Source organism: Phascolarctos cinereus, unplaced genomic scaffold (genome assembly GCF_003287225.1).
Source record: "Phascolarctos cinereus isolate Bilbo 61053 unplaced genomic scaffold, phaCin_HiC Scaffold_2;HRSCAF=192, whole genome shotgun sequence".
Classification (NCBI taxonomy): Eukaryota; Metazoa; Chordata; class Mammalia; order Diprotodontia; family Phascolarctidae; genus Phascolarctos; species Phascolarctos cinereus.
The window spans coordinates 49,721,010-49,735,236 of NW_027555625.1; the positions used below are offsets into that span (position 1 = coordinate 49,721,010).

General features: G+C 44.1%; 1 protein-coding gene across 1 annotated transcript in view; it reads right to left on the bottom strand.

The window, feature by feature from the left end:
• Positions 1 to 2,317: 2,317 nt before the first annotated feature.
• SPIRE2 (spire type actin nucleation factor 2) overlaps positions 2,318 to 14,227 on the bottom strand; it is a 61,205-nt gene continuing 49,295 nt past the window's right edge. Inside the window, exons 10-15 of the mRNA XM_020989107.2 lie at positions 13,888 to 14,015; positions 11,215 to 11,349; positions 11,032 to 11,099; positions 10,036 to 10,063; positions 9,048 to 9,163; positions 2,318 to 8,643 (exon numbers count right to left, since the gene is read on the bottom strand). Of these exons, the coding sequence (XP_020844766.1) occupies positions 8,421 to 8,643; positions 9,048 to 9,163; positions 10,036 to 10,063; positions 11,032 to 11,099; positions 11,215 to 11,349; positions 13,888 to 14,015 (698 nt within the window). The 3' untranslated portion in view covers positions 2,318 to 8,420. The remainder of the gene's footprint in view (positions 8,644 to 9,047; positions 9,164 to 10,035; positions 10,064 to 11,031; positions 11,100 to 11,214; positions 11,350 to 13,887; positions 14,016 to 14,227) is intronic.

The window sequence follows — 14,227 nt, forward strand, 5'->3', positions numbered from 1 at the left end:
TTCCCCTTTTTACAGATGAGGAAACTGAGGCAGACAACAGGATCTCACAACTGGCGTGTGTCTGACTCTGGATCCAGCTGCTCTAGAGTGAATTGCTGTCCAGTGAAACTATCACCTATCCAGACCTGAAGGCTATGTTCTTCCCTGCAGCCGATAATCACATGAGCTTTTTTGACTGTCACATCACATTATTGACGTATTGCTCTGGTAGTCCACAAAAAAAAAAGTTTTTCAGATGGACTTCTATCTAGCCATGCCCCCTCCCCCATCTTATAGTTTCATGAATATAGGCAGTTGGGGGTTGAGAAGGGGAGAAACTTCTTTTGCCAGTGCAGGTCAGATCCTTTGGGGCAGTACAGTGTCTTAGATTAATTGTTTTGGGGATTGAGCATAATTGAGCATTGCCTTACCCAAGAACACTTAGTCAGTGTGTGTCTGAGGCAGGACTCCATAATTGTATAATCAATTTTCGGAATTGTGTCCAAAAACACAGAACCCAAGGAAGAGGCTGAAATTTGGGGCTCCTGGGGGTGAAATAAACATATGGGATTAAGAATCCATCGACAAGCATTTATTAAGCACCTAGAGGACGCAAAAACAAAAATGAAACCTGTTACCACCCCCAAGGAGTTTATAACTGTGTGATTAATTTCAGTTTGTAATAGATCAGCTTGGAAGCCTTTATAATCCATTGCTGCGACTAAATATAAAGTACTGCAGGGGAGGGAAAGCAAGGATACAATATGGCACCTATTTAGGCAGTATATATCATGTATAACGTAGAAGCCTGACTTTGCGGAAAATTTAATGGCTAATAGACCCTTGCCTCATGTTCTGGCTTCCTCCTTCCAGAGGTCGGTGTGGTTCTGACTGGTCAATCTGAGGCACTAAGTCCCAGCTAACCCTCAATGGGAATAACTGATGTAACCTGCCTTTTCATATAAATATCTGCAAGTGTTACAAAACAGTGTTGTATCTTAGCACCACACCTGGAAAATGGATGCAATCACTTAGTGCTGTTGCTGTTTTGTTAACAACGGGCACTGCCCTCTGCCAATCCCAGGAAGCTAATCAGAGAGCAGAACAGTTATCTTAAAATTAAAGACAAAAAAAATAATAATTTTAGGACTGCAGGATTACAATTGTCTGTGAAAGCTTTCCAGCTGCTCTGGGTGCCCAAATAGCTTCTGATTCAGATAGCTGAATAAAATAGGAACTAGGAGATGAGTCCAGGGGAGACTGAATTATTCAGTGTCTGAACATAAATGAAATGTTATTACAAGGATGCACAGCTCTTTTTCACTTCCAAAGTGGACAAAGGGAACTGTACTTCTGTTGCAAGAGGAGATATTTAGATTAGATGCAGGAAGTAATTATGTGTAGAGAAGGGCTGGACACAGAAATGAGTTGCTAAGAATAGCTGGAGATCTTGCTAGAATCGTTTAAGTGCCGATGTTCCTGTCTGTCTTGGAGAATTTTCCAGGTGATAACAGCCTATGAGGGCATGATGTGCTAGCATTTGGGTTAGGTTTCCAGCAGCACAGGAAGAAAAGAGAGAGGAGTGGGGCTTTTAAGTGATATTCCTGCTGGAAAATCACCAACAGCAAATGGAAAATATTGAACAAAATTACTGCATTGTTATCGCCATTACCGGCTTGGCAAAGAAACTTCAAGGTTGAAGCCTTACTCTTTTGGCTTTGAATCAAGATGAGAGGAGTAAATAATAGACTTAGAGGAGGTAGAAGGGAGAATGAAGGGTGCAGAAAATCAGGAGCTTGGTCATCTACTTCTGTGCTCGTTTTCTCTGTGTTCCCTGCAGTTGCTTCACTGAAAGCCCATGGACCCATTGCCATCCTTAACGCTATGCCTCTCCCCACTCCCACCTTCTCCTCTTTTGTAGCCGGGGGTATGCTGGAACAGATCAGATTAGCTAGGAGAGCCAAATGTTAAATTTTTAGCACGAGCATTTTGTTGTTGCTAAGTCATTCAGTCATATCCAACTCTTTGTGACACTGTGGATTTGTCCATGGGGCTTTCTTGGCAAAGATACTGGAGTGGTTTACCGTTTCCTTCTCCTGTGTCCCCATCTTACAGATGAGGAACTGAGGTAAATAGGGGTTAAGTGACTTTCCCAGGGTCACACAGCTAGTAAGTGTCTGAGGCTGGACTTTGCCAATGCTGTGAATCAGGGCTTGATTTATTGTTTTATTGATTGTGTAGATTTAGGAAAGAGTTAATTATGCAGGTTAAACTTACAAGTATGTCATGAATACATTTCCCCCCCAGTGAAATGGGTAAATAAATCATATATGAGAGATGGTTGTTACATATTTATTTAGCACAGCCTTTCCTAGAGCACACATACATGCATGGCAGATGGGCTATGAAATGGTCCTACTTTGTGTTGGATTTTTTTTTCTCTCTTCAGTCTATTTGCATGTAGGCAGGGGAGAGAGTACCAAACAGAGGAAGGGTGGTGGTGGTGTTGTTTCTGTCTGACTCTCCATGACCCCATTTTGGGATTTTCTTGGCAAAGATATTGGAGTGGTTTGCTATTTCCTTCTTTCTCCAGCTCATTTTACAGATGAGGAAACTGAGGCAAATAAGGTTAAGTGACTTTATCAAACAGCTAGTAAGTGTCTAAGACTGGATCTGAACTCACAAAGATAAGTCTTCTTGACTCCCCTAGCTGCCTCAATAGTAAGGGTGGAAGACTACTTTACCAGAAAGCATGAGTCACAGGTTCTAAGAGGGTAAGAACTGAGAGGAGAGCAGAGGAAAGAAGAATTTGAAGATGGCATCCACTCCACCACCGTTTTGGAGCCATGGAGATGATCAGGATGACAGAGACATTTCCCCGTAAACAAGAGAACAAGATAACCCAAACAGAGATGTCAAGGCTGCCTTCATAGAAGTTTCCAAACAACACCCTCCTCTCCATTGCCTGGCTCTAGAACGACCTTTGTTCAGACTTTCCCTGTTGGAGTTGTGTTTGGAGAGGATAATGATGCAAACTTCACTGGGAGGAAGGGACATGACATTGTACTCCCTAGGACTGGAGACAATCACTTTCTGTTGCTTTATGTTCCATTATGAATAAATGTTTTTGTTTCACTGCCGTTGGGAGCCTTGGATGGGTAGTTGTCAATCAATAAAACTATATTAGTGCCTACTATGTGCCAGGCACTGTACTAAGCATCGGGATACAAAACAAAAGACAGTCCTTGCCCTCAAGGGGCTTACGATCTAATGGCAGAAAATAACACATAAAAGGAAGCTTGAAAGGGGGTGGTAGACAAAGTCCAAAGAAGCACAGCCCAATGGGAAAAGAAAAGTGGCTGGGCCTGGGAGTCCACTTTAAATGGAGGGTTTAGAAGGAGTTCTTTGCACCCTCCAGCCCTCCAATCAGAGGGGTCAGTTGAACGCACTGGAAGCAAGCTAACTAGAGATGTTTCTCAGAATTTTTAAATGGATGGTGGGGGCAAAGTACACCCAAGAGAGTATCAAGTATTGACCATCTCCATGACAGAAGTCCAGCCTGGTTGGCAAAGGCTAGGATCCAACATCCAGGTTACACATGAAAAAAAGACCAAAAACAACCACACATATAGAAACACCCTCCCCCCCCAAACCTCGTGGATCAGGTACTGAGAACTTGGTAGATTTCTAGATTGTAAAACCGGGACAGGATTTGAATCATCTAGTCTACCTCCTTCATTTAACAGATGAAGAGGCTGAAGCCCAGAGAGGTGGTGACCTACCCAAGTTCACACAGCTAATTTGTGGCACAGCTGATTCTTGACCCGACTATCTCCGGAGTCCTATTTCAGTACTCAATGCTATACCATGCTGCAACCTTTGTTAACCTCAGAGAATTTTTTTAATGGTTACAATCAGGGGTCAGTGGTGTGGGTGGTCCATGGGGTTCTTTTGTCCTGCAACAGTGGTTTATGCATGAAAAATTTTGACAATTTCTGCACCAGTTTCCCTCTAGCCTTACCTTGCTTGAGCTAAGCCTGAAAGATTTGAAAGAATAGAGCCTGCTTATTACCAGGCAGTATTTCTGACCTGACCACAGGCTTCTCATGCACCTAAAATCTCCATCTGAAGTAATGATGGTCCTATTCTAAGCATTCCAATAGCAAACCAAATGAGATCATCCCTATCCTCTCAGTAGAGCTCCAAGCTGGACAAAGCAGGGACAGGCAGGTTTGCCTGTGATATTTGGCAATCCCAAGTGAGATGCCTTTGCAGTTCTTACCTAAAATATCTTGCACTTGGGCTGAGTCAGGGAGTAGCTCATCTATCTACAAAGCTCTCTGGTCAGTCCTGAGATAGCTGCAAAGATCAGAAGACACAGCTAGGAGGAGCACTTTTCTACCATCCCAAGAGCAGTATGGGAAAAAAATATTTAGGCAAACCCTAAGCAGGACAGGCATTTCTCCCCTCCCCTTGGCAGACCAGTTGCTAGAGACACACCTTCTACGTTTTGGCAACTGGCTACATTTAGCAAGCCTTTCCATCTTCAGAATTCTAGTGCTTTATTTCTATATCACTAATGCTTATATTTCCAAGGTACTGGCATACATGTGATTTTTTTTTTAAATCTTGGTTTTCTCTTAATCCAAGGCAAGCTGCCTAATTTTAGAAGTCATGGATACATTGTGGAAGGCCAGGGAGTATAATTGATGGGCCATCTGTCAACAAGCATTTATTAAATGCTTACTCATCATGTGCCAGGCATTCTGCTGAACACTGGGGATACAAAAAGACAAAAAAACAGTCCCTGCCCTCAAGGAGCTGACATTCCAAAGCGGAACACAATAACCGCAAGGTAATTTGAGGGGGGAAAGCACCAAAATCTGGGGAGGACATGGAAAGTGGAAAAAGTGAGATTTGAGCTGGTGTTGAAGGAAGCCAGAGAAACCAAGATGAGGAGGCAGAACATTCTAAGCATGGGGGAATCCCTAGTGCCATACATGTCCACCGGAGCTGGTTTAGAAGCTGCCAATTCAGGGGCAGCTAGGTGGTGCAGTGGATAGAGCACCGGCCCTGAAGTCAGGAGGACCTGAGTTCAAATTTGGCCTCAGACCAAACACTTGACACTTAACTAGCTGTGTGACCCTAGGCAAGTCACTTAACCCCAATTGCCTAAAAAGCAAAAAATAAACAAAACAAAAAACTGCCAATTCAGCTTTGTTGAGTTTTTAAGTGTGTAGAAGAGGGGGGCAATGAAGCAGTAAGTACTTAATATGTGCCAGGCACTGTGCTAAGCACTTTCTAAATATTATCTTATTTGATCTTCACAACTCTGTGATCTTATGAGGTAGGTACTATTATGATGCTATTATTTTTACAGTTGAAGAAACTGAGGCCTAGAGACTAAGTGACTTGCCCAAGATCACAGAGCTAGTGAATGTCTGAGGCCAAATTTGAACTTAGGTCTTCCTGAGTCTTAAGCCTAGCATTCTACCACTGTGCTATCTAGATGCATGGCATAAGAGGGAAGGGGCCAGGTTATGAAGACCAAAAAAGGAGTTTATATTTAGTTCTAAAGATATAGCAAGCCAGTGGAACTCATTGAGGTGGGAAGAGAAGGTGGAAAGTGTGTGAATACAGCAAACAATGAAGGAACACCCTCAAAATGCCATTATATTTTATTTTGAAAACAATGGGGGGGGCAGCTAGGTGGTGCAGTGGATAGAGCAGCGGCCCTGAAGTCAGGAGGACCTCAGTTCAAAGCCGACCTCAGACTAAACACTTGACACTTACTAGCTGTGTGACCCTGGGCAAGTCACTTAACCCCAATTGCCTAAAAAAATAAAATTTAAAATGAAGGCAATCAGGGTTAAGTGACTTGCCCAGAATCACAAAGCATGCGGCATTGTTTCACTGGAACTCTTGGTCTTCTTGGCTCAGTTACAGATATTGAACACAGCCAATAATATCCTAGGCTTACTAGAGGAGAGCAGTCCTATCCCACAGACGACATGCAGCAGCCTAACAGCCCAATTCATCCTTTGGAGGATGTACTGAAAGAAAAGGAAATTGTATGGAATAACCCCAGAATCCACAGCCCAGGAATATGAATCCTTATGAAGCAGCTGGTGTGGCTTAAGCCAAATAAAACTTTATTACACTGGGAACAGTCATATGTACAGAGAGGAGGATCCCAACGGATCAGTCTTTACGGTATATTCCTTTTGCACTGCCCGGTGGCTTTGAGGATCCTGCTGGGGGTCTGGCACCCTCACCACACTGGGCACTGCATAGACGCTGATGTTTATGTGTGACTGTTTATGTGGTGGAGGGCCGGGGGAAGAGGGAAAGAAGGCAGGAGGGGTACTTTGGATAGACAAGTAGGAAGGGGAGATAGAAGTGCCCCTTGATTTAAAATGCAGACTCTTCAGACAGGCATTAATAGAGCTTTAGTATCTCAGTTCAATTTCTCCTGATAAGTCCAAGGTCTGGGATTGGCCCTAGAAATGCTTCCCTGTGAAGCTCTTGAGAATTTCCCCTCACTAGGGCTGAACTATGGAGCTAAACATGCAGAGATGGGCATCTGACTAAATCTTCCTGGGGTACACTGACCCAGCCTTATATTCTTGGCAGAAAACCAACAGAAGCCATCTAACTTGAGGGTAGATACCCATTTCTTTGTCAAAAAGATAGAAGCACCAGATGCCTGGAAGACAGCATGACCTTGGAGCACACTGTAGCTCTTCTGGACAACCAGCTGTCCAGATTGAAAGGGCAGAGGCCAGGAGGCATGGCGGCCACAGCCAACAGATTTACCCATCCCATCCTTTCTCCAGCAGGTGTGCTACTGAGCTAGGCCTCCCAAGCCATCTATTCTTTCCCACTGTGGTATTTCATAGGACTTATCCCAGATCCCTACAGAAGGAGCTGGCTGGTTCTGCTGCCTCTGCGATACATGTAGCGCCCCAATCACTGACAGACAGAATCTAAATGACTATCAATGCATCCCCCCAGCTGTATGGCACTGAAGAGTAAGGGGCCAAGGGGAGAGCGAGGGTGGATTTTGGTGCCAGTAAGGGACAGATGGATGGGAGGAAGGTGTGAGACATGAAAGAGACTGAATGGAAGGAAGAAGCAAAATTAGTCATGATAAATAAGGCTCTATTTTTTGAGCCATGATATGTAGATATGAGGAGACAAAGAAACTATTCTAATTTTAGCACTGTGGATTGGATGTGCCAGCTTCCTGGGATTTGCTGTCCTTCCCTACTATACACAGGGACAAAGGGAAGTTGATCAAAGAGAGAGCCTTCTTCAGGAAGTTCTGGAAGCCTACTGAGCAGGAGAGATGTTGATGAAAGTGGATGAGGGAAGGCACAAGAAGGGTGGGATAGAACCAACTATTAACCACTCTTCCCTCTGCCCCTAATCCCTTGGACACCTCACTGTACCCCCACACCCACCCCCAAAAATAGCCCTGAAAAAGTCAAGACCTGCTAGACTACTGGGACCAGAGACTGCTCATTTAGCTTCACACAGGAAAGAATCTCAATGGAGCTACTACTCCACTCCACTAGGGTCTCCTCTGTCCTCTAAAGTTCAGGTCTAAGCCAAACTAGGTTGAGGCAGACAGGCTTAACCCACCGCAGGACAGAAGAAAAGGAAGTTTCACAGCCCAGGACTTTCATCTAGGGAACAGAAACCATTTCCTCCCCTCCTCGACCTCACACCTGTGGTGAGAATAAGGAAATTGAGGAAATGGCAAAGGGTCAAATCTTTGCCAAAAGCCACCCAGTCAACTATGAGGGTTGCTGTAGAGTAGCCTGAAATCTCCATGCTGAAATCTCCCTTCAGTTTTTCTGCTCTTATCCCTGACTTATCCTCCCCTCCTAGACTCAAGAAAATCCATTTCTCCCTCTATCCTCCAAACTAATCTTTGCAGATTTCTGCTCACTGCAAGAGGGGGGGCCATGTTCTTTCTCGTGGACCTTCAGAAGAGTCCGAGTCAGCCTCTACCATGGAAATGCCTGGGAATGCCAAGTACCTTTGGGTGAGGTCCCAGGTAAACAATGTATATAAATATATAGACTGAATATATTATATAAATGTATCTATATATGTATATATGTACATGCACAACTCAGAGGGCAATTCATTCACCCAAGAGGTGGTGCTAAGTAGGGGAGCTGTGCTGAGAAGGGAAGGCTATGGGCACAGTTTCTTATGACGGGACTCCATTCGTTTAACCCAAGAGATGGGCTTGGGCCCCAGAAAGTACCACCAAAAGCTTGATGACTAGAGCAGGGCAGTGTTGGAGTGACATGCCTCTCATCATCGTCAAGCCCAAAGGGAACGCTTGAGAGCTCAGGCCTGTTAGTCACCAGGATGGTGAGTCTGAGTAAGGTGGGGCTGTGGGGGTGAGAGAGAACACAGAAGGTCCATCATTTGTCCCAGGCAGTCCTAGTGTTAGGGATGTAGAGGGACTGAGTCTGGCGGCTCCTCCGGGGAGTGGTGTTGAGGACATCCACACTCTTCCGGCTGGAACTGACCACATCCACTACAAAACTAGTACAGTCACTGCAGACATCCTTCAGGACGCAGCCGTGGGCATAGATGTGTGGGAATTCTTCTTCCACACTGTGCCACTTTGTCCCCTGCAGGGACCTGTGAGTAAGAGAGTGGAAGGGTAGGAAAGGTTTGAATGGGCTTTTTGAAGGGGGAAGGGGATCGTTTAGGAAAGTTAGGAGAGTCTGGAACAAGAGATATTTCCTCCAATCTAGGAAGCAGCTGCTCTATCCCATCAGTCTGGAAAAGTCCACCCAAGCAATGTTTCCTCCACAGTAGGAGCTCAGTGGTGCTTGGCTACTAACACCAAAGGTGACTTCCACCATCAACTGTTGATGTTGCCTCACTAATATCCCAAATGATCTGTATTCTGAAATAAACGCCTTGAAGTTTTCTCTAGTTCCAATGTGACACACTGAGATGGAGCAGCAACCTTTCCACAAACCCTCCCTGGAGCTAATTCCTGGATCTCCATGCCAAGGGGATCAAGAGAAAGAACTCACTGGAAGACATCTCTCCTCCGAGTCAGCATAGCTTTGGCAGTCACAGCCTTTTGAGGGCTCTCAAAGCCCAAAGTGTAAACGGGAATGTGTGCAAACTTCTTAGAAGGCATCTTTATCTGCAGCACAAATAAAAGGGAGAGTAAAGTCAGGGTAGCTTCTAGACCTTGGGCAAAACCACTGGCATAAAAAAAAAGCTAGCAGAGCATTCTCCTTCAAGACTCTTCAATGGCTCTGGCTCTATTGTCTCTAGAATAAAATAAAAACTCCTCAATTTGGCATTTTAAATCCTTTCTCAATTGGAATGATTACATATTGCTTTAGAATCTAGCTAAGCTTACCTACCTGAATTTCACTACATTCAACATTCCATTTTCACGCTTTTGCACAGGCCAGCCCCCAGGCCTGCAATCCACCCCCTTTTCACCTCCATTTCCTCTTCCAACTCTTAGCTTGTTTCACCTCCTTCAAGAGGCCTTGCCTAATTTCTCCAGTTGTTAGTACTTTACCCCTCTAAAGATGACTAATATAACTTTTCATATTTTATTCTTACTTGTCTATGTATGTGACATCTAGCTTACAGTTACCTATGACAGTGTGAAGTTTGACATCTCCACCACCAGCTGACACACAATATATATTCTGCTGCAAACCACCCTCCTGAAGATACTTAAGTAAGACACACCATGGCACATGGTTTTTCCTTCTCTATCAGCACTTCAGACTCTACAACAGCCATTGGATAGATTGTTCTTGAAGCAATTCTATGTCTCCTCCTTTGATTATTTAGGCTTGGTCATGCTTCAAATAATTTGTCCTTACAAGATGACCTTAAGGTCCCTTTCAGTTTTCAGATTCTAAGCCTCTTCTGGAGCGTGGGACCATCCCTAATGAAGCAAATCTACTTCCACTGCCAAGTGGACTGACCATGCCTACTATGACCAGGAGATGCCCCTAACCCTCCAGGAGCCCTGAAGATGGCCACTCTTACCTTTATGCTACAGGAGGTGCAGACGGCTCTGAAACAGAAATTTGGGAAGGATGTTTTTAAGAATAGTACCATGCAACAGAAGTCAAGCCTAATTCCCTAATTCCCTTGCATCATCTCATCACTTTCCGTGTCCCACCCACCCCTTGTCTCCACTATTTTATTTTCACTATACTTTGTATGAGGTTCTGCTCTCTCCACTCCAAACACTATTCAGTCCTTGTTAATACATCCTTAGACTACTTCCTCCGATGATTTCTCTTTAACTTTTATATCTTCCCCTAATTACTAGTGCTTCTCATTCTGGAAGGGTTCTCTGACCCTAAGAAACCCAAGTCTTAAGCTCTTAGCTCAGCTGGAGATAAGGATTTCCTAGATGGTAAAAACCAGAGTTCAGTAGTCCCTGACGTCCAAGCCTATCAGAAGCCAAAGGATTATGAATTTCATGCTGGAAAGGGCCCTACAGGTCATTTTACAGATGAGGCAATTCAAGGCCCCAGGAGGAAAAATTGCTTGCCAGTGTTCTCCAAGGTGGTAAACAGCATAACTGGGGCTTGAAGCCAAGGACCACTGACTCTAAATATAGAGTTCTTTCCACCATATTTTGCTGCTTCCTCTCAGTCTTTGTGCCTTTATCTGCTTCCGCACATCTCTCTCCAGACAAGAAAATGAATGGACTTTCTTAAGATCTTAATGAAGCAGGGATTTCATATCCCCCAACAAGGGCAATCTCAAAGGCCCTATCCAGATCCAGGTCTTGGAGACAGCGGAATGATCACCTCAGTCTCTTCACGTATACAATTCAGAGTTGGAATAGATGACAATGTTAATAACATTTACATACCAAGGTTCTTTCTCTACAACTACCATGCTGCATTGTGAAGTAGGTAGATGACTTCTCTGGTCCCTTTCTGACTCTAAAATCTATGGTCTTGTATCCCCCACAACACACACATACCTTTCCTGTGTCCCAAGACCAATCAGTGGTCAAAGGCTCACCTTTTACAAAAGAGACAGGTAGCTGGCCAGGAGAACAGGGGGAACTTGTTTCTACAGCAGCAACAGATCTGCAAGTAAAAAAAAAAAATCAGCAAAGGTTTAAGCCTGAACCCTGGCCTGCTTCGAGGTCTGCTCAGCAATATCAGGGATATTGAAGCTTTGAGGGTCAGGACGACATCTCACCTTCCCTTTCTTCAGGCTGTTATAAAGTTCTTTATTCTGCAAGAACTTCTCCATCTCAGCCTTTACCAGCACCCGGCGCACATTGATCACCTCCTCTACAGTCAACGCGAGGCTCTCCACTGGATGGCTGAATTCCTATGGGTGGGGAAGGGAAAGGTGGGTTTAATGCCTTTGGCACGAATGCACAAGTTTTCCATCTTCCCAGGAGGACTAAAGAAGGTCCCTTCTCTGCTGAATCTATTTGACAGTGAGGCTAGACTTCTTTCCAAATAACATTTTTATTGTGTCATTCTCCTGCTGAGAACCTAAAATGGCTTCCTATTACTACAGAACTTAGGCTTTTTTCCCCCCTGCTTTTGTTCTAGAAGCCAGCCCAAATACTTAGGAATCAAGTGAATTTTTCAGTTGTAAGGAAGAAAAAAAAAGGAAACAAGGCTGGGAAGGGATGAGGAGTTCAGGGTGAGACTCAATTAGGCTCACAAAAAGGACATTGAAGGAAGCTCTGAAAAGGTTCAGTTACAGGGGAGTGGGGGGTGGGGGGTGGGGGGTTTGTAGCTGGCCTAAGTAGTACCTGGGGGAATATACAAAATAGGTGGAATCCCTGATAGCCATCAGTTGATCTTACCATCTCATCCTTCCCCCTTTTTTCTCTTCACTTGTTTCAGGACAGCAAAGATAAGAAGCTTGTTCTTAGGAATCCCAGTAACATTCTTAAATAAAATGGACTAAGAAACTTGAACCACTAGGTGGGCCCCAATGCTACACCCACCAAGTGGTGAGGTCTGTGGCTGAAGGATTCTGCTCTGCCACTGATTGCATTGTACAGCAAAATACCTTCATGAAGTAGAACAAAATGTACTTCTGGAGTCTGGAGTAAGATTTCACCCAAAATAGAAGTCACAGTGATCAGGCACTCAGGATTTATTGATCCTTGATATACTGAATCACGTCCCAAACTGTTCATCTCAATATGCAAAGCTCTCTGTACTCATCCTTACTTGCTACCACACTCCAATAAGTATATTTTGTTCCAGCCACGTCAGTCTGCTCATTGTTTCCACTGCCCACCCTGTTTCCCCTACCACAAATGTCCTTTGTTCTATGCCTCTCCAAAGCTTACAAATCCTACACAACTCATCTTAGAACCTTTCTGCCTCCTTTAATGCTAACCAACACCAACTGACACCTTTCATTATTATCAATGAAAATTTACTGTCAACAACTTATTTCCCACGGGTTTAATGATCATCTCCATGCTAATGACTCTCAGATGTATAGACCCAGCCAACTTCCAAATCACCAAGTGTCTAGTATACATTTTGATCTGGATGTGCCAAACGCAGGCATTCCAAACTCAACATGCCCAAGACTGAATTCATTAGGTTCCCCCCCAAACTCAGTGGTTTCCCCACCTCCTACAGACTTCTTAGTGAGAAAATAATTCATTTGGACCATTACTCTACTCCAATCAGTATTAACCAACATATATGATTCTATAGGGTGGTGATGATAAGCTCCAGAGCTGTGAGCTACAGATTGAAAGATCACTGTGAGCTACAGATTGAAAGATCACTTGCTTAATCATAGGAAGCTAACGAGGCCTCCACCCTTGTTTTTCCTTGTCTTGGTGACTAAGCCAGTGTGGCAGAGGTGACTCAATTACATGGGAAGTCCTGACTTATTCTTACATCTAGAGACTTCTCTTTCTTGCCCAAGATGAGCAAGTGACCATCTTATGACCACTTAGTCAGTGGAGATGCCCCATGCTTCACCCAATCTGTGACCTCCCCCTGCTAATGTCATTTTTGGTCCTCAAGAGCAAGATCTATCAACCAACGAGATTCTATATTTTACTGTGCCTCTTTTGCATATTTGGGTATCAAAATCTGTAAATACAAGGAGGCATCTCAGATCATGAGGAAGATGTGAGGTCCACTTCATTAGAGAGGACTATGGACCCTTTAATAAAGTGCCACATGAGTCAGAGCTCTGCCTCAGTCTTTTATTGTAGGTTGGACAATTTTAATCCCCATAAAGTAATACATTTGACATATAGCTAACAAGCATCCACCTGGATAGAAGGCCCACAAGAAAAAGAATCACTAAGTGGGAATGTAAACAGGAGGAGCAGAAATTAGAACAAAATTCGGGTATCACAAACCCCAGCCCAGCACATAATTAATATGCCTATCCTGACCTCACCAGCTCCAATCTGGACATTGGCTATCTAAACAGGCCTAACATTCTCTTTCAAACAGCAGTACCAAATTTTCCCAGCAGGTGACAGCAGAGGCTCTACCCAAAGGGTAACATTGCCTGTGGGTGGTAGGTGCCCATGAGGAATACCTTCTGTCTTATATATCCTTTCCTGGGTATTCATACTGCAAGGACTATGAGATACAGTAGGAAATACCGGTACTTCACTGCTGGCATGTCTGAAGACTGAATTGGTGGATTGTACTCAGAGAGTACTTAGATAATAATAATAACAATAACAATAATAAGCACTTAGATAATATTAACAATGAATAAAAAACTAGCACTTACAGTATATAGCACTTTAAAGTTTGTAAAGCCCAGAATTGAGTTTCTTAGCTGCCTCCAAGCTACAAATAGAGACTGCCCTCAGCCATGCAATGGCAGTAGGCCATCAGAATGCTATCCACTGCTCACCAGCCACAGGTGTTTAGAGTGACTGTCCAACGCTGAACTAGCCTCTGGTCTTTCCTCTACAGAGCCAAGGGAGCTGTGGGCAGGGGAACTGGATTCCATGAGGGCCTTGTAGTTGGGGGGAAATGAGCCTAGAAGAAAATGAGATCTGGTAGTCAGTCAGGAAGAATCACCCCAAATTCCCACCTTGGCTCAAATTATTAACTGGTCAGAACCCCTGCTGTCTCAGGCTAGGGTAGGACTCAGGTGTCCCAGGGTTTCTGTGTCTCCCAATCAATCAATAAACATTAAGGGTCTATTAAGTGCCAGGCACTGTGCTAAGTTATGGGGAAGGAAAAGACAG